The 18443-nt window shown below is 42.1% G+C and overlaps 1 protein-coding gene across 2 annotated transcripts in view; it reads right to left on the bottom strand.

Moving 5' to 3' along the window:
• Positions 1-12818, bottom strand: part of TMEM245 (transmembrane protein 245) — a 98871-nt gene extending 86053 nt beyond the window's left edge. For both annotated transcript variants that reach the window (XM_072852971.1, XM_072852972.1), the window contains exons 1-3: positions 12033-12818; positions 1872-1989; positions 532-633 (exon numbers count right to left, since the gene is read on the bottom strand). In XM_072852971.1, coding sequence (XP_072709072.1) covers positions 532-633; positions 1872-1989; positions 12033-12662 — 850 coding nt within the window. In that variant the 5' untranslated portion in view covers positions 12663-12818. The remainder of the gene's footprint in view (positions 1-531; positions 634-1871; positions 1990-12032) is intronic.
• Positions 12819-18443: the final 5625 nt, after the last annotated feature.

Below are 18443 nucleotides of genomic sequence, written 5' to 3'. Positions count from 1 at the left end.
GACATTTGCTTTTACGCAAAATTGACTCACAACAGGCAAAACTTATTTTTCTCAAAGTCTAAACACAAACCATAGTTGTAAGAAACTGGTATTTTAAAAATGAATGACTGAATGTAAGAAATTTGCTGGATGGAGTTGTCTCAGTTTCTCATACTCAATATTATAGGAGCTACTAAACCCATCTTGCTCATTTCTTTCAAAATTAGCCTCCGATTTCAAATTTCCTAGGCTCGCTTTATGCTTGAAACTACATACAGGATTCTGTAAACTTAAGCAATTGGGTTTGATAATGAGAGTCACTACTTCGCTATGGAAAACAAACATCAGTCCATTGCAAAGATTTTCTGTAAAGAAACAAAGATTCACTTCAGCATGCGTAAATCACTTTGAAACAAACACACGAAAAATCTTATGGTAAATTCTTGCAATCCGCATGATACTGAATTTACAGTAATACAGTCCAGATTCTTTCACTTGACTTTACAGAACTTTTGCCTCCAACAATAAAAGAAACAGTGACTCGTTTCTTACCAGAAGATTCCTTTCCATTCTGCTGTTCATGCAACATGCCTACAGTCATCAGAACAACTATAACCAGAAACACAGGAATTCTCCAGGAACCTGCCACAGAAGCTGAAAGATACAGGGATTTTTTACCAGAAAAATTACGACATTAATAAACTCCACATTTAGAAAAACCAAGAAAGGCACCACATCAACCAAGAACAACCCGGGCAGAAACTAAGTGTCATAAAGCAAACAAGTTTTCTACATTCACAGAAAGGAAGAATAGAAAAAACAGGTTAACAAGTTTCTCAATTAATAAACCAAGTTGTTACCGTTCCTAACGTCAGTGACTTTAAACTATGCTGATATACTTTAGTGAACAATTTTAAAAACAACATGCAAAATTACATGAAAATACACACAAAATAAAAACATTTTAGATATCAGAGGCAAATCAAGTTCCCCCCAAAAATCTGTATATTAGAACTCCACAGAGTGGCATCAAGCTGTGCCTTCTTGGGTTTTGGCTTTTCAGCTAGTACTTCTAACAAAAACAAGACCATCAAAATGTAAGCAAATGCAAAGCCGTTATGTGTAGCTTAAAACCTCAGGAAAGTGTCCCCACACAGTCAGCACAACCCTTGAAATGTGCTGCTAAAGCAAAGTAAATCATTAAGTACGCTGTGAAACCTTCCATCATGATAGTCTTCTATTATTTGCATGATACTTCCACCATAAACTGTGATATAATATAATCTGATAATCTGTTATATTAAATATGTAACATAAAACTTATACTAATAGATTACCATAATCTTATATTTGTATTAACAGATTAGAAAGATTACTGGAAAATGTATTTGATATTGTTGATATCATATCGACATGCTTGTTGACTACTGATAGAATGGGGGTTTTTTTGCTTCTATTACTACTGTGAAATGCATTTTACAGCTTCAGCCTTGGTTAATGGCAGGCTCTCAAGAAGATAATAATATTAAACGTCATCACAAGCAAAAGTCTAAATCCACCCACATGTGACCCCACCCCTTCCCCACTGTTAGGGAGTCAGTACCAGGTCTGTGAGCCAAATAAGGGAAAACCATGGGAAGTACAAACTGGGCAGGAGGAGTGGAAGACACACGTTGCTCAACCTTCCCATTCCAATCTTGATGCCTTCCCATTCCAAACTCCAACACTCCCTGCTGGCCACGTGCAGCCAGAATTACTGAGCAGAGAAAACAGCCTGACTCTCAGCTACGCCTCCGTTATAAAGATTTAGCGGAAGAGCAAGTGAGCAGCTTTGTTTGCAAAACAACAGAATCCCAGTGGACGCATTAGAATAACAACTTCTTGTTACTCACCTAAGTGAAAGAGCAGCATAATCCAGACAGGGACAGAGATGGCTTTTAAGTAATGTTCAGTGCTTATATTCCACTTGAATGAAACCATCAGCAGGTAACCAACTACCAACGTCCATATCTTTAAGAAAGAGATACACACAGGTACATACACGAGTACAATACAGCTGTATTTTGATGTGTGTGTATACGCGCACATGCACGCACCCCTAACTGCCACACTGAGGAACTGAAGTCAGGTTCTAATTCTTTAAGAAGGCTACATTTCAGAACTATCAATTAATTACAAGAGTTTTTGCTCCATGCAAGAGAAATGTAAAATTTGTGCAAAGTGCAAGGACAGGCTAGACAGACATGCCTTTGGCCTGCCTTCAGTATGGTTTTAATGTGAGGGGGTATACATGCTTTGCTGGACACAAACCCTGAAGGAAGATGCTTTTGCAGCTGAGACCAAGCAATTACTCTGGAACGGCTATTGAAAGGTGAGAACCTAAATGAAACAGGGCCACCAGTGGGGCCACAGGGAGACAGAGCCAGCACAGCACCACTCATTCCAGCACAGAGCAGCTTGCCAGCTCCTGCGTGCCAGTCCAAAGAGACAAAGGGGGTTTTAAGCCAAAGCCATTAGGAAGCACAGCAAAAACTGCTGTTCCTCAGCGGTGTTGGTCCACAAAACAGCCATGCCTTAAATGACTTGTGACATGTAATTTTATCAAATATTTAACTAAAACCACTAAAGAGACAGAAAAATGTCCGTGACAACGTATCAAGAGGCAGATGTGGTCATTTTGGCTTTACTGCTTCTAACTGCCTTCTACAACTCTGCTCATCAGATAAATCACAATAGAGAATTGTAATTAAGAATCTTGAGATTAAGAATTTGAGCTTGAAAATGCTGAAAAGAAAAAAGCAAAAACCAGAAGAGGCAACAGGAGGTGAAAAGCTGCTACTCAGCAGAATATGTAAAATAAAAGAGGTATGAAAACCTGTAAAAATAAAAAGTCAGTGTTGCATTCTTAAAAAAACAAACAAACAAACAAAAAACAACAACCCACCCCCCCACCCTGCCGACGTTTCTGGCCCAAAGTCAACAAACATTCCCTACCCATAACCAGTTAAGGACACCTTCAAATTTACACTTATAAAGCCATAAATCCCAATGAAGTTTAAACAGAACTTCTATTAACAGCATCTGCTGAATCAGACGTCACTGTAAGAAGTAAGAATGCACTGGCGGAGACACAGAACAAGCAATTAGACAGAACGCACCAAAAGAGCTTTCACCTCTTTACTCTGCACTATATGACTCACGCTGAAGAGGCAGCAGTCCCTGTGAAAAGCAGGTTTGTGTGACTACTCCCACGTACCTAATTGGTGTAGAGGAAATCTTAATTGTACTGAATTCAGCAGAAAAGCAGTGATGGACCCTGTTAACTTCAGAGGGAACGCTCATACACACAAGGTAATTTAAAATCACTTAAAAAATGTGAACAAATGTATACCCTTTGCACACTAACCTTTCTCAACAAAGCTGATCAGTCCAACTTTTCACTGCTGTCTATCTCTAGTTTTGCATCAGAGCTGCATAATGCTTATGGCCAAATGTGGACTCAAGACAAACGTCTTAAAACTAACACAACTCTTAGACATTAAGACTAAAGTAATAAACAAAACAAAAAGATTTGATCTGAAATGCACAGCAGCACTCCTTTAACAGTATAGGTTCGTAACATAAATTCACTCACAAGGCATATTACAGCATAACTGTAATTGCAAGAGATAACCCAGCATGAAGATGGTATCCTACACCCTAACATCGGCCACACAGCATCTTTGTATGATAAATTTGCCTTGATGCTGGAATTTTTTCTCTTTAGCTTTTAAATTTAATGATAAATTACAAATAGGAGACTCAGTAAGCTCAATGAATTAAACTTTCTGATTAAAAATATGCAAAAAGTAGGAGACTAACAGGGCATAAGCCTATGTTTAACAGCCAACAAAGCAAAACATGTTGCACTGCTTTTAGCCATGCATGTGGCTGAACTAAAAGCTGGCATTTCAGGGCTTAGGATTCAACAATTTTTTGTGTTGTAAGTTACAATAATTCATCAATTCTCGTTTCTAAAAGCTTAGCAAATGACCCAAGTAAAAGTATTTCTACTGAATAGAGAGAAATAGCTTATTTTAAAATAAGTAATCTTGTTTTGGAGATCAAACAATAACATTTCTGAAGCCCTGTAAAAAAAACGTATGTAGTCAATTGACTGGTGCAAGAGGTTTAATTTAGTGACACTATGGAGTAACCAGTTCCTCATCAGTTAATGTTACAGCCGTGCACTTCCCTATGCTGCAAGAAATACCCTGCCTGGGAACTAGGGTAGCCTACTTCCAACAATTCATAGCTGAAAGCAACTGACAAAGCAAATTAACTTAAAAGGACATGGACTAGGATTTCATCCCATACTAACTTGGCAACAGCCTACTTCCCCCTCCTCCCCCCTTAACCCTTTAAATGCGTGTTATATAACCTTTCCCACTGTTTTTCTGAATGGTCTCCAAAGGTTTTGGCTACAAGAGCCGTAGAATATTAATATTTACTATTTACTCTTTACTATTACATGTCCATCTCAACAACTGACACCATGGAAATGAAGAACAAAAGATACTGCCTACTTCCATTAAAATTAAGCTACTGTAATTATTGCACTGAAATGAGAATGGATATAAATTCCATGCTAAACCAAAATGCCTATAAATTTGATTGATAAGAGTATACAGCTAACCAGGTAACTAATACACACACTTCAAATATTGTAAAATGCATTAGCTACCATAAACTATTTATTTATCAAGCTGAAGTCAGTTGCAAATGCCTAACTTTCACCATGTACTCTGAGATCTTAAATGCTTATTCAATCACAATTAATATTTACAGACATGCACAACTCCCATATATCAGAATTTTAGGATGGTTTAGTCCTGTAAGCTTTCCTTCTTCTTCCTTCCCCCACTTATCTTCATTGTCTGAACAGACAGCAAAGACCTTGTTTCTCACATCTCCTTTGCCTTTTGTAGCACCCCTCACAAATTGAACGAAACGTTGTTTTGCCTTTAGACATAAGAAGGAAAACTGCCTGCTTCCCAGAATAGATAGCTGTAAGACTGCAGTGCAACTTCTTGGATTTCAGCATCCACTTTTGAGTTACAGTAGTAAAATTAAAAGGCCAGATTTAGAGACACGTAGGCAAGTCTGAAGGGCCTCAGTTCTCTTTAAATTGCCAACTGGAGGCAAAATTACACCACAGAAAGATGCAGCTTTTATGTTAAGCTCAAGTATCTGCTTCAGTGTTTCGATTTTTCTTTTAAATTTCAGTGTTGAAAGGTCTAGGATTTATCAGCATGACTGTATCACCAACGTTACTGAAAGTCTGTTCCTAGTTCCAGTTAAAGTTGAGAGAATTTGAAAATCTGAGACACTCTTTTGGCTTTGGCATCATTTTTCAATAAGAACGAACTCTTTCTTACTAATGAGCTCTTAACATTATATTAATTTATATTGAAGAATAAAATTCTTTATTTACACAGTTCACTCCCTTTTTTCCCTATCAGCGAGTTACTCTCTAAGGGAGAGGTTTTACAGATGAGCTCATTTCATAGCTCTCTGCTACTGAAAGCAGCAGTTCATCCTCTCCCACTGCCAGCCACGCAGTCCCACCTCTTCTGCACACCAGCTTCGACGTTCATCCAGCCAGCTCAAGCTCCCTAAGCCGATAACAAACTATCCGGAAAAAAACCCAAGAGTTTATTATCCAATTCAGTTACAGCTAAACAGGCTCACAGAGGTAAGAGAGGCACTGACAACCGGGCAACTGAAGCATATGTCGGAAGCGGGATAAGCAAGGACAGCTCCTCCCTGGTAGCACAGCTGTTGGAACGCCTCCGCCTTCCTCGGAACATTGCCCCAACCACCCAACATCCAGCAGCAAACACATTTTCTACCTGCTTTGTGTAAACCACTCCAGGGTAAACACAACAGTGGAGACCAAGTAGAATAACCAACAGTTACTTCTTTTGATACATGCCCTGGCAACCTTCCAAAAGTTTCCAGTTTTTAACAAGTCAGGACAACCTGCAGACTTTTGCAGAATGAAGAAACTGTAACTACCCTTCATTTAGCATGGAGACAGTCTTTGCCAAACAGATACAAAAACAAAACAACCCAAAACCAACTAATCACACGTATAATACTATTGCCCACCCCAGAGCAAACTCAAACCACCCCTTCACTAAGGAAGCCATCATTTACCTAAGCAGGTAAATATCCTGATTTTTTTTTTTCCTAAGTGAACACAAGTAAGCGTAAACCTGACAGACTGGGTTACTCCTTGTCCTAAGCCCAAAGGACTAGAAGAGCATACCAGTTCTGTTTCTTCTAGAACCCCCGACTGTGACGTACCTCCATGTAGATATGTTCAGCATTAACACATACAGACTGCTAAACCACGTGAAACAGAACGCTGGCGTTTAGCGAGACTACCCCTTTTTGAAGGGACAAAATGATGAACTTCTAACTAGAATCCTGGGGCAGGGGGGAATGGACCATCAAAATCAACACTGCCACACACGGGTTAAAAGTATTTCCAATGTGTCCTGCAACATTTCCTGCACTGTGAATTTAAGGAAATCCATTACATCCAAGATATCCAGAAGACTGCAGCTATGGATATTGAAAATGCTCCTCCTTTGTATTAAGACAGGGAAAGTGAACTAAAAGTTATTTATGAGAAACTGCATTAATAAAAACGCTATTCAGAAATCAAACTTTAAGATTCACTTGTGAAAAGGTTTTTTCAGAGCACATCAAATTCCCTGCAGTTATGAAAACAAACCAAAAACTGTGGGTTTGGTAAGATGTGTTTACAGTCAGTACCCGGCTGTATGATTTACAAGTCATGATATCCAATAATGAAAGGATTATTATAAACAGCAGAAAGAATACTTAAGGGCTTTTTCAGGTGTGTGGGGTTTGGGTTTTTTATTATGCTGGGCAAGTTTTAGAAACCTGCAAGCCTGCTCTAAGAAGAAAGGGAAGGAAAAAATAAACCACCTACCTGCAACACTCAGAAAATAGGAAATATATGCAACTCAAAAATCAGAACTGTGTTTTTCTCATTTATAGTTATTCCATCATTATGGTCAAACTTAACCCTTTCCTTTGCTAGAAAAGAAACTGCCCCATCAGGTGAACTTGACAAAATGTAGATGCTTTTTTGCCGCCACAGGTGATATTCAACAGCACTGTGTAAGCCAAGCATCTTGGAACCTGTGACCCAAAACATTTGCCAAGAAGCGTGTTTGAGAATTTCAGTCTGCAAAGGTTACTTACTTTAGGGACTGCTGACATCTAGTGCCAACACAATGGAGGTTTCCCTGGTGGATGTCTTTGATAGCTTCCCTGACAGGGAGCAGACAGTCGGCCGGCCAAAACAGACACCACCTACTTTGGCAATATTCCAATGTAGCGGTCAATGGCAAATGGCGTTTCCAAAATGGCAAACGGCGTTTCCAGATTTGCCCAGCACTGTAGTGAGGAAAGGATTGATCAAGTCCTCTAACTGCATGCTAACCGCTAGAACAACATGGGTTGTACCTAGTGCAGTCAGAGATATAAAAATACACTAACACACACACCTATGAGTACACAGTTCTGACCCTGACCAATAACTTGTGACAGACCAAGGAAAAAAGACTGGCCATCAGAGAAAGATTTTGACAGCCCTGTAACCAAGTTCACTCCAGAGAATTCTGCCGGTTATGATTATATCAGATTTAATTTACTAAGTTGAACTTCAGAGTCAATGTACAGCAGCTGTATAATTCACTTCACCTGCTGGGATCTACAAACTAACTGTTTTCCAAATAAATATGAGCATGTGAACCCTGCTGGGAAAAAAAAAAAGAATATACAACCAATAGCTGGCATTTCCTGTATATTACTGCAAGTGTAAAATATCAGGCTGAAGTAGTTTGAACTCTTGCCACAAAGCAGAATTTCCCGTACCTTAGACACAGTGCTGGATACAAGCATACTTCCTACAAAACCAGGACAACAAGGCAGTCTAAGATTAGTCTTCAGAAGGTATGCTAACTGCAAGGGTAACCATGCTGAAATTGCCATAGCATATAAACATGTAAGGGTATACTCAGTCTGCTATGGGACAAACTCCCCTCCTTTTCACGAAAAAGATATACAGAAAAACATCCCCCTTCCCTATTATATGTAAATGAAGTTCATGTAGAGTACATGTCCTCTATGTGAGACTTCTGCAAACAACCCATAGAGAAGGCTGGAGTCAGAGCAAGGAACTCATCTGGAATTTATAACTAGCTCCTAGCTTTAATGGCCAGCAGCCTACTACATTTCTTGAGCAAGCTTCTTCAAAGATGATGCAGGAACTGTAAAGCACAAAGGGAAAGAAAAGGAGATGGTGGGAACAAGATGCTTGTAGACTAGCCTAAGATCTTGGACTTGTTCTTCAAATGCAGTGTTTTGCAATCACCTATCAAATGGTCCTATCATGGAGGTATCTAGGACTCCTAATTCCTAAATTGCAGGTGTGACTTCAGAACCACAGACAGGAATACAGCCACTTCCAAATCTTCACTCATCAACACCACAAATGGCTTTGCCAAATTTGAGGACAACAGTACAAGAAAGCTCTGTAACATACTGGTGCCAAGATACAGCTTACTATGCCATTATCGCATGCAGTTGCTGCATTTGGAGCACATTTTTTTCTGGAACTGAAGAGAATTTCTGCCTCTCTATCATGGCCTAGTAGATACTATAAAAATACCTTTAGTTAGAGAACATCAAATTGGTATGCCAAAACCCCATAATTGTTCTCAGTCAAATTCTAATGATAGGCATCCTCTCACTTCTCTAGTACAGCAGGAAGAATCAGAAAGGGAGAAGACAACCGTCCACACTCTTCCTCTCTGTAAGCAGCAGCAGCACCATTCAGGTGGGGCAAAGCTCCAAACAGGAATAAATACACCGTACACCTTTGCAACCCAAGGCAGAATTGTTGGTGGCTGAAGCACAGACACTCATAGTTCACAAGATGAAATTACCATAAACAAATGTACTATGCTAGTCAGATACTGGTCTCACACTTAAAAGAAGCCATGCTTGCTCATCTCTTTTATGCTTTTAATAAATTATTTAGATATCATATTCTTGGCAAGAAAGCATTCCTTGCTGTCTAAGTGGAAAATGTACTTATTTTATGTTAATTAAGTTATTCCATATCAAAATATTTCAAAACACAGAAATCTAGATTGGCTTAGTGGGCTGCTAAAGGAAACCGTGCAAGAAATGAAATTACCATTACTTTTGCTTATCACATAGAGTATCTACAAACAAAAACAGTTGTAATCTTCATGCAAGATAGCATACAGAAGGAACAGTGGAGGATTCAGACCCCTGAGAAGAACAGCACAATGGGGCATACTGACTCGTAATATCCAAAATTCCTGTGCAGCTAACAAGCAGAATGTACACATGCAAACAGAGCCCTGCAATATAACATGGCAATTAAATGGCTTTAAAATGCTTAACTGAAGTTAAAGCAGATACTATTAACTGATCCAGCTCAAGGCTCCTCAGCAGCATGGATAAAATTAAGTCATCCTGCTACAGCTCTGAGACAATATTAATCAGGTAACAGCAAAATTCAAAAAACTGGAATAGGAAAACACTGTAAAGTGTATAGATGATGCCAGGCTGAGTTGAGGTTATTTACAAAGGGAAGCCCCACTAGTTTATTTCTCATATAGGGCCCCAGAAAGAGGCATAGGCAGCTTGCTTAGAAAGCTACAGCAACTGGTTTGCTTAAGGAAGTCCATGGTCAGTTATTTTGACAGGAACCCAAAATCTTCCCAGGGAACTCCAGTCAGAAGAGTTCTGGGAGCTCACTATCTTTTGCCCGGTTCAAATCTTACAGCACTTCAATGAACACAAGTATCATATCAGAAACACTAGTGCAAAACAAAAGTATCAGACACTGTTAAACAAAATTGCACAGAGCATGCACAGACATCCAGCAGTGCATTACAACCATAGTTATGAGGTGAAATCAGTGCAACTTCCTTTAGTACCCTTATATTTACCCGCTGTAAGTATAGCTTAGTTAATCAAGTTTCAGTGAAGGACTGGACTTAGCCAAGTCGGTTAGTGTAGCAATATCCCTGATTTGTTAAAAATAAAACAGGTCAGCCAATGCAAAGGAAAATCTTAAGCTTATCAAGTAAATTGTGTGGCAACTAATCAAAATTTCCCATCAGTACCAAGCCATGCTTAGATGCTTCCACCACTCAGCTGAAAGTAAAGATGGTTGTATCTTGCCTCTTTATAAAAATAGTGTCTGTGTGTCTGTCTACTCAGTCTTAATTATACTTCTGAGGACGAAACAGACCAGAAACACATCTCCCCTGACATTTTCCAGCACTACAACACTTCAGAACAGAAAGCCAAGAAAATATCTTCTTCCAATGTTTACCTTCAAGAGACAAAACATTCTCCAGTCCATCCTATTCACACTAGAAATAGCTCAAAATATCCTTTGTCAGTACATTCAGGAGAACTATTACTTTTTTGTTTCTGGTATACACCTCCAAAGTTGTGTTTGAGATATCAGCATGCACCAGCTCCACCGAAGGAATAAAACTAGTATTCAAAGGCCAAGTGTAATTCAAAACCAGAAGCCTGGACAAGTTTGTTAGAGTATTTTTTTTTCCTTGACAGTTTCTCTCTCTTGCCCACATAAGAAAATCAGAGTTAGGTAGTTCTTCAGTTTTATCTCCACATATATACCCATTAAACCAACTGCACATGTCATTTTCCCTCCGGGGGGGGGGGGGGGGGGGGGGGTCCTGTTTCGTTTTTTAAAAAAAACTAGAGCAGCTTAAAAGAAATCTTTGACACTAAGCAATCTGAGCATGCCAGTACATCAGTATTTAATAAGAGGTACAGCTTACTGATCCTCTGTGCTTTCACACATCCATTGAACGTCCAATTGAACGTTTATAACTAACAAAGTGGAAATGAGTTCTGCCGGAGGTTTTAACTAGCCTGCCTACTGAAGACAACACGGGGAAAAGCAGTCTCCCAGAATCTTTACTACCATGAGTAAAATTTGCAAGTTAAATAAACAGCTTTACTTTTTTAACGTTCAAACTGAGTTTGCACCGTTTGATACTTTAAGAAGAAAAAAAAGGATCAGTACTCTGAGAAACAAGCCTTACGATGCCTTCCCCCCCCCCCCAAGGCACTTGCAGAGCCGAACTGCTACCTCACAACACTTAATACACATCTTACAGCTCAACAGAGTCGCTGTTTGCCCAAGACCTCACTTGAATTACGTTTGACTTAACAGCGTCTCAAACCCGGGGCATGACTAAACTACGGACATGAAACAGCGACAGAGAAAACGTATCTGCTTCTGCTGCACCCACCTGATTATACGGAGCACTTCTCCATGCCGTGGGTTATAACTCGGGAGCTTTTTTAAAGCTATTTTACACAGGGTTTTACAGCGCAGGCTAGGTTTGCCCTGCCCCGCCGCGATGCCGTGACAGCTGGGGGTTTGCCCCGGCATCCCTGGCGCTGCTCGCCCCGCGAGCACTGCCCTGCGCCCGCAACGCCGCGGCGAAACTCACACCCACGCGCTGAGAGGAGAGTTCCTGCCTCCCTTAGCGTAAAAAAACCAACCAAACAAACAAACAAAAAAACCCAAAAAGGCTGCAGCGACTTCAAACTGACGATTTTAAACGTTGGGCTCCGCAAACCCTCCCCGCCAGCCCCCCCGCCGCTGCCGCGCAACAAGTGAGATGGCGGCCGGCGCCGCGCCCCAGCCCGCGCGCCGCAACAGCCCCCCGCCAGGCAGGCGGGCAAGGCAGGCAGGGCAGGCAGGCAGGGCAGGCAGGGCAGGGCGAGCACCGCGGCCCGGCGGAGGCGGGCGGGAGGCGAGGGCCACACCCCACCCCTCCCCGGTGGGCCGCGCACCTCCGAGGCGGGGAAAGGGGAAACCGGCGCCCGCCGCGCCCCCAGGGCAACTCGGCTACCCCCGAAGCCCCTTCCCGCCCGAGGCGGGCACTCACCCACTGGCTGCTGAAGTAGTCCAGCCCCTGGCAGATGAGTTGGGCGGCTTGGGCCAGCAGCACCTGCACGCCCAGGGAGCTGCCCAGGCAGTAGAGCCCGTAGAGCAGCGGCCCCCCGGCGCCCAGGAGCAGCAGGAGCCGCCGCCGCCGCAGCACCTGCTCGCCCAGCGCCTCCACGCCGTAGTTGGCGAAGCAGATGGGGAGGAGGAGGGCGGCCAGCAGGACGGGCGTGCGGGAGCGGTGCAGGCGGCCGAGCCAGCGGCGGCCCAGCGCCGTCAGGGAGCTCTTGAAGGGGTGCAGGAAGGTGCCGCAGAGCACAGCCCAGAGCAGCGGCCGCAGGAAGGCCTCCAGAATGAAGTAGACCAGGACGGCGGCGCCGCAGCACAGCCCCGCGAACAGCAGCGCCCCGGTGTTGTAGAAGGCCTGCTTGATCGGCTTCTCCAGCCGCGGCAGCGACATCCCCGCTGCCCCGCCCGGGCCGCCCAGCGGCAGCCGCGGCATGGCCGCCGCCGCCGCGCCCTCCGACCCGGCGGCACCCGCGCCGGGGGAGCCGCCCGGCCGCCGCCTCTCCGTCGGCGAGCCCGGAGGGGCCGCGGCCGGGGCCGCCGGGGGCTCTCCGCTGTCAGCCATAGCGCCCGCCCCCTCCCGCGCAGCGCCGGGCTCGGCCGCGCCTCCGGCCGCCGCTGCCGCCAGAGGCGAGGGCGTGGAGAGGCGGCCGGGGCTGCCGGGGGCTGTAGTGCCGCCGCACGGCTCCGGGCACGGGCGTGCGCCCAGCCCGGCAGGGAAGGGGAGTTGCCGGCGGGGAAGGGTGCTGGGAAATGTAGTTCTGCTCCGGGAGAGCCGCGGCCGCGCTCTCCCCGCGGCAGGGCCTGGTGGGCGGTTACCGCCGAGTGCGGGCCGAGACTTCCCGGCGCCTTCGTCACTTTTGCCGAAGGCGGCTGCCAAGGGCTGGAGCTTGAAAGAGCCGAGCAGCGCACCTCACGCCCTCATCCCTGTCCCAGCGGGCAGCCCCATTGCAGCTCCGTTAAAGGCTCTCCCGTCCCTACTGCTGCTTTAGCTTCTGGAAGCTGAAACTGTTCGGAAATCTGCAGTGTCATTGCAAGGCGGAGAGCAAGACTGGTTAGACCAGCTGGAGAATTTTGTCTGAACCTGCTCTGGCATCAAATTATTTAACAAGGAATCATCTGCACTTTTACTGGGAATTAGGCCCACTGCAAAAGCAGGTGTTCTGCCTGGTTTTGTAGACCTGACATTGTGACATTATGTTGCATCAAATGGTTTTTGCAAATAATCTAGGGAGGAGCTCATTTCCTGCATCTGGCATATACCAGACCTCCCTGTCCCCGCATGAGGATGACAGATAACATTTTACACGTGATCTAAATGCCTCTGTAATAAATATGCTTGGTTGGAGCAAGTTTTCTGAGTGCTGGAATCCACAACATTTGAACTAGCTCAGTGCTGGCACTGTGCTTCTCAAACAGTTTTCCTTTCACAGCTTAACACCACCTTTCCTCAGGTACTAAAGCCCCTGGCAACACTACCATGAAACCCCCAGAGCAATCTTCCTCTTTCTTCTGAATGAGAGATGCAGCACATCCTCTACAACATATTACAGAGGTTGTATACCTCCGAATATGTGAAAAGCACATAGATATGGGAATGTGATTTTTTTTTTCCTTTTTAGTATTTACATGCAAGTTTAACATTATGTAACTTCACGGTAAATTTGTGTCCACCAGGACTTTGGTAGAGCATTTTGTGCATGATGCAGTTGTCTAAAAGCTGAAATTACCCTGAGCACAATTGGTTTTAACTTGTAAAATGGGAATACAACTGTTCATAGCCTAGCTTTTAAAGGCAGAGCAATATAAAGACAAGAGACTATAGCTGAGACCTATTCCTACCATCACCCCAAGGAGGAAAGGTAGAGGTTTTTCCACACACTTCCTGTAACCCTGTTGCATCCTACGGCTGTAGGTGGGGCTGGGCCCAGCCAGTTTCCTAGAGCTTTTGCATTGCGGTGCAACATCTCCATACCGCAAAGCCTTTCCCTCCAGTTACACACCCATTTGTGCTTAGAGTTCCCTCTTGGCTCCTGCAGCTCCTTGTTTTCCATTGCTGAACAGATCACATGTAGGTTCAACAAAGTGCTTTGATTTCATGCAGCGGAGGCACGTACAGACCTACAGGTACCTCATTTGATCCTGATGGTGATGAGGCATTACAAGTAGTTATCCATATGAGAAGCTTTTATTGCACCTTAAAACAATACTGTCACTCATTGCTCTTTGATCAGGTAGATCTGCCTCCTGGCAGAGTAACAAAATAGGTAACAAGTATGCATTGCTACCTGAACCTTTTCTCTTCAGTTCCTGCAGAATGGAGGAAGCATGCCAAGAAGATACCCTAATGGCTCATTATAACATATTTATTGCATTAAAATTCCATTAGTAAGTGTCAATTAAGATTTACACAGGGGGGAGTTGAGAGTACAAATCCTTCTGTTAGATAAACAAGAGATGCTAGCAAATCAAATATTCATAGGCCCATCCTTATTCCTTTGATTTTTCTCAGCAGACTTAATCTTGTTCTTCAGGAGTAGAAATTAATGTCACCTCTTTGACTTGAGTGAAGCTATAAATATTGATTTACAGAAGCCGAGGATTTGGTCCCTACTGTAAAAAACCTTTCCTTTCCAATTCTGTGTTTCACTATTCATTATAAACAACTAAACAGATCAGAAATAAAATTAAAAAAACAAACAAAACAAACCCACAATGCAATAAAATAAAGATTTCTAACTCATGTATTACCACAACATGAACACTTAAGAACAGGGACATGACCATAAACATCAGAAAACAATCTCTGAGGTGACAGCTGAGGGAGGATGCATGATCTTCACAAGACACACCTCAAGCTCTGAAAAGTTAATTCCACAACAGATTTCAAACAGCAACTGTAGCCTTAACAGCTGGTTTTGTTTAAGATTTGAAATGTTATGTGATTTTAGATTAGATGCCCATTTAGGTATAAATTGCACTGGTGCATTGTGGTTTAGGCATTTTTATGGCCATAAATAAGTAGTGCACCTCAGGGTCCTATACTACCAGAAATTCTCCAACAGTCCCTTTGGATGTATTTTTACTATTAGTAATTCTTCGAGGGTGAAGAGGGCAGCAAAGGAATGCTTTTGTGTCAATGTAGAAAACATTTATGTGCCTAAAAGCACACATATGGTAAGTATCGATAGTCCTCTGTGCTCTCCTATGTAGAGGGAAATATAAAATGAGGTATTAACTAGTAAGAGAGAAGCTTATAACTTGTCTGCTGCTGCACTAGCACCCATGATTTTGTGCACTGAACTGAAGCTTTTTGAGTCCCCTTCAGGAGATCGCAGTCACCCATAGTTCTTATTCACTCGATGTGCAGTCAGCACCGCCCAAAGTTACAAGCTGTCTTACACGTGGTACCAAAATGCTGGGTACTGAGGTGGCCATGAAGCCAAGGAGAGACAACACTGGCAACAGCAAGTTAATTGTGATTTATACCTGAAATAACCACATGAAACTGTGAAATAACTCAGTAATGAAGCCACAAGGTGTCAGCACTAGCCTGCATATTTGGAAAATAACTCTTTATCCCTGCTTGAGAGACTTTTTGTTTGTTTTAACCTATTACTTGTGATTATTCAGTTGAGGTTAATCTCACAGCATTAATTCACCTCAGTTTAATGAAAAAAGTAATATCCTCTTCAGATGAATGAAAAATACTCAACATAAACTACTATAGTTTCAATAGTAGCAGAACCAAAGGAAAAAAAAATAATCCTTAAAGTTCATCATTAAGATATAAACTTAGTATCTTTAGGTCATCAGCACATACCTTTGTCTTTTGGGCTAAAGAAAAAATTAATCTTTTATGCAGATCAGCTGCTAAGATGAGATGACTCCAAACAAAATGTCATTTACAAAATAGTGGTAAAAAGAAAACGAAAACCAGCTCTTGGGAACACTGGCTCTGATTGTACCCAGTGATTATAACAGTGACCGACTTTATTGCAGAAACAACTTTGTTCCATATCTCAGTTAAAGTGTATGGTATTATCAGCAGTGCTGTACTTGAATGATTCACGTATACAACTATGAATCTTGTTCAGTTAACAAGGGAAATGAAATGCACGATCATAAGGCAGACAAGTCAATAGCACTAACACAAAGATGTTCACTCAGTGGGCCAGCATGCAAAACACAGCACCAGTAAGACCTTGGGATGAACAAAATCCAGAGCACTATCTTGCAGTGTTAGCCCACGTGGTGGCTGCGTGCATGGAGCAAGAGTAGGATATAGAGATCCAAGTAACAGAAGAATATTTTGGCCTCGTCAGGTTTTTGTGACAAAATGCCTTACCAATCCATCAAATGTTATGTAGCACAAACAGAATATAACTTAAGACCTGCTATTGAGTATATGTAAGGCCTGTATTGAACATGATCACTTGGATAGTGTACAAGTAGCTGACACACGAGACCCATCCTTTCTTGCAGCCTGCAACTACAGGGTAATAATACTACAAACACAACAAAGAGAGCACACAGTGTAAAAGCAATACGTTTCTTGGTGCCATGAGCCAACTCTTCTTCTCAGTCCACCAGCAAGGAGCTAAGATACCTGCTCAAACCTGAGAGATCTCAGAAATTGAAGCATCCCTGTTTGAGATACTTCTACAGCTGCTTTTGCCTGCTGAGTATTATGGGAGTTCCTCCTCTTTGTTCCCAACCTCTAATATAATTGCATCTTCTTTTCTGCAAAAGCTTGTTTTGACTGTTTCAGGAGCTGCTCTGTCTGGCCAAGCAACAGGGCAGCAATGACAGTAGATAAAGACACCCAAATTTATAGTATCAGCAACTTGATTACAGTTACATCAAATAGGTTACAAAAACACAGCATAGAGGTCACCACAGGAACCTCTACATTCTACTTACAGTAAATGACAATTTGGTTAATAACTTTGTTAAAATACAGATGATTACATTTATTTACGGCTTCACTGATTCCGATGGTGAAAAAGAAAAGTGTAATCCCCCACATCTGTTAATTTGCTACTGTGACCAGCCTCACTGGCTTAAATGGAATTAGTCAGGGTAATAAATTCAAGCCCATGGCACAGGAAGGAATTGTTAACACAGGGCAGCAGCAGAAACTTCTTTAGCCTCACAGAGACTTTTTTTTCCCCCCTTTTATAAATGCCATACCACACATTTTCTTAGACTAAAAAGGCATTTATTATAACAGGTTTATAAATATTGTTGTCTGTCACTGTCAAATAGCTAACAAGGCTCACTTGAACACCAACATTTAGTATAAAACAGATGTTACAAAGCAATATTATAGGGCATGCACTGATTGTAAAGTAGTCCCGTAGGTCACTGTAATTTCATTATGTATTCATTCAGCATTATTCTTCTGAAAATACTAGTGCATAAATACAAAGAAGTTTGATGATTACTTCTGGACTACAAAACCCCAGTTCTGCACTCCTACCCGGCCAAGTACTCATTGACTTCACATGGATGCTGGGTATTGGCGTACAGAACAAGAGCCTGGCATAAAGAATGCAGAACGCTGCTTAGCACTATAGTTACAAGTTGCTTATTTGTAAGTTTTATCTATGTATTAGTCTTGAGAACGCTGAACAAAGTCAAAAGGTAGAGATGACATTTCAGGTTCAACCATTACACTTCACGTAATACATAAAAGTGGCAAGAGTTAACATAGTTACGACAGCCTGCGTACTTGCAAAGAGGTTAAAGCAAACCGGATCTCAGAATATATTAATCAGAAATACCAAGGCATACCAGGCATCTGTTTTAACCTAAACAGAACTCGTGATGCTTCAAAAATGCTAACAAAATGTATCTGCGTAAATAAAGGCTGGGAACACCACACACAAATATCAGGGTCCCACCATTTCATTTTTCTAATTAGTTAATAGGTTTGGAATTTCATCTTTGACTATCTCTGTCAAGACTTGAATGATACTTCCAGCTTTAGAGAAAATCTGTTGTGGTAATTTTTTCTGTTTCAATTTTTATCACTGGTTTCATATCACCAACTGTGAAAAACTGAAAAAGAAATCATTGCTGTATATGTGAGCAGTCCAATATTTCAGAAACAGATATCATATTTTGTCCTTTAATAAGATTTTTTTTCCTCCTAGATTTAAATATGGCATCTGTGCTTCCTTTCCTATTATCCTAATACTCTATATGACAATATTTTCTTGACTTACTGAACTTATCCTCATTTCATCTTGTTTGGAAAAAAATGTAAATAATACTGTAAAAACACTAATGTGAGGCTAATTTTTGTACTGAAGAAGGTGACAAGGTTATTATATAAAAACTG

This window comes from Ciconia boyciana, chromosome 2 (genome assembly GCF_034638445.1).
Source record: "Ciconia boyciana chromosome 2, ASM3463844v1, whole genome shotgun sequence".
NCBI classification, from domain to species: domain Eukaryota; kingdom Metazoa; phylum Chordata; class Aves; order Ciconiiformes; family Ciconiidae; genus Ciconia; species Ciconia boyciana.
Note: the sequence above shows the minus strand (reverse complement) of the source record. Positions and strands in the feature narration are given on the sequence as shown.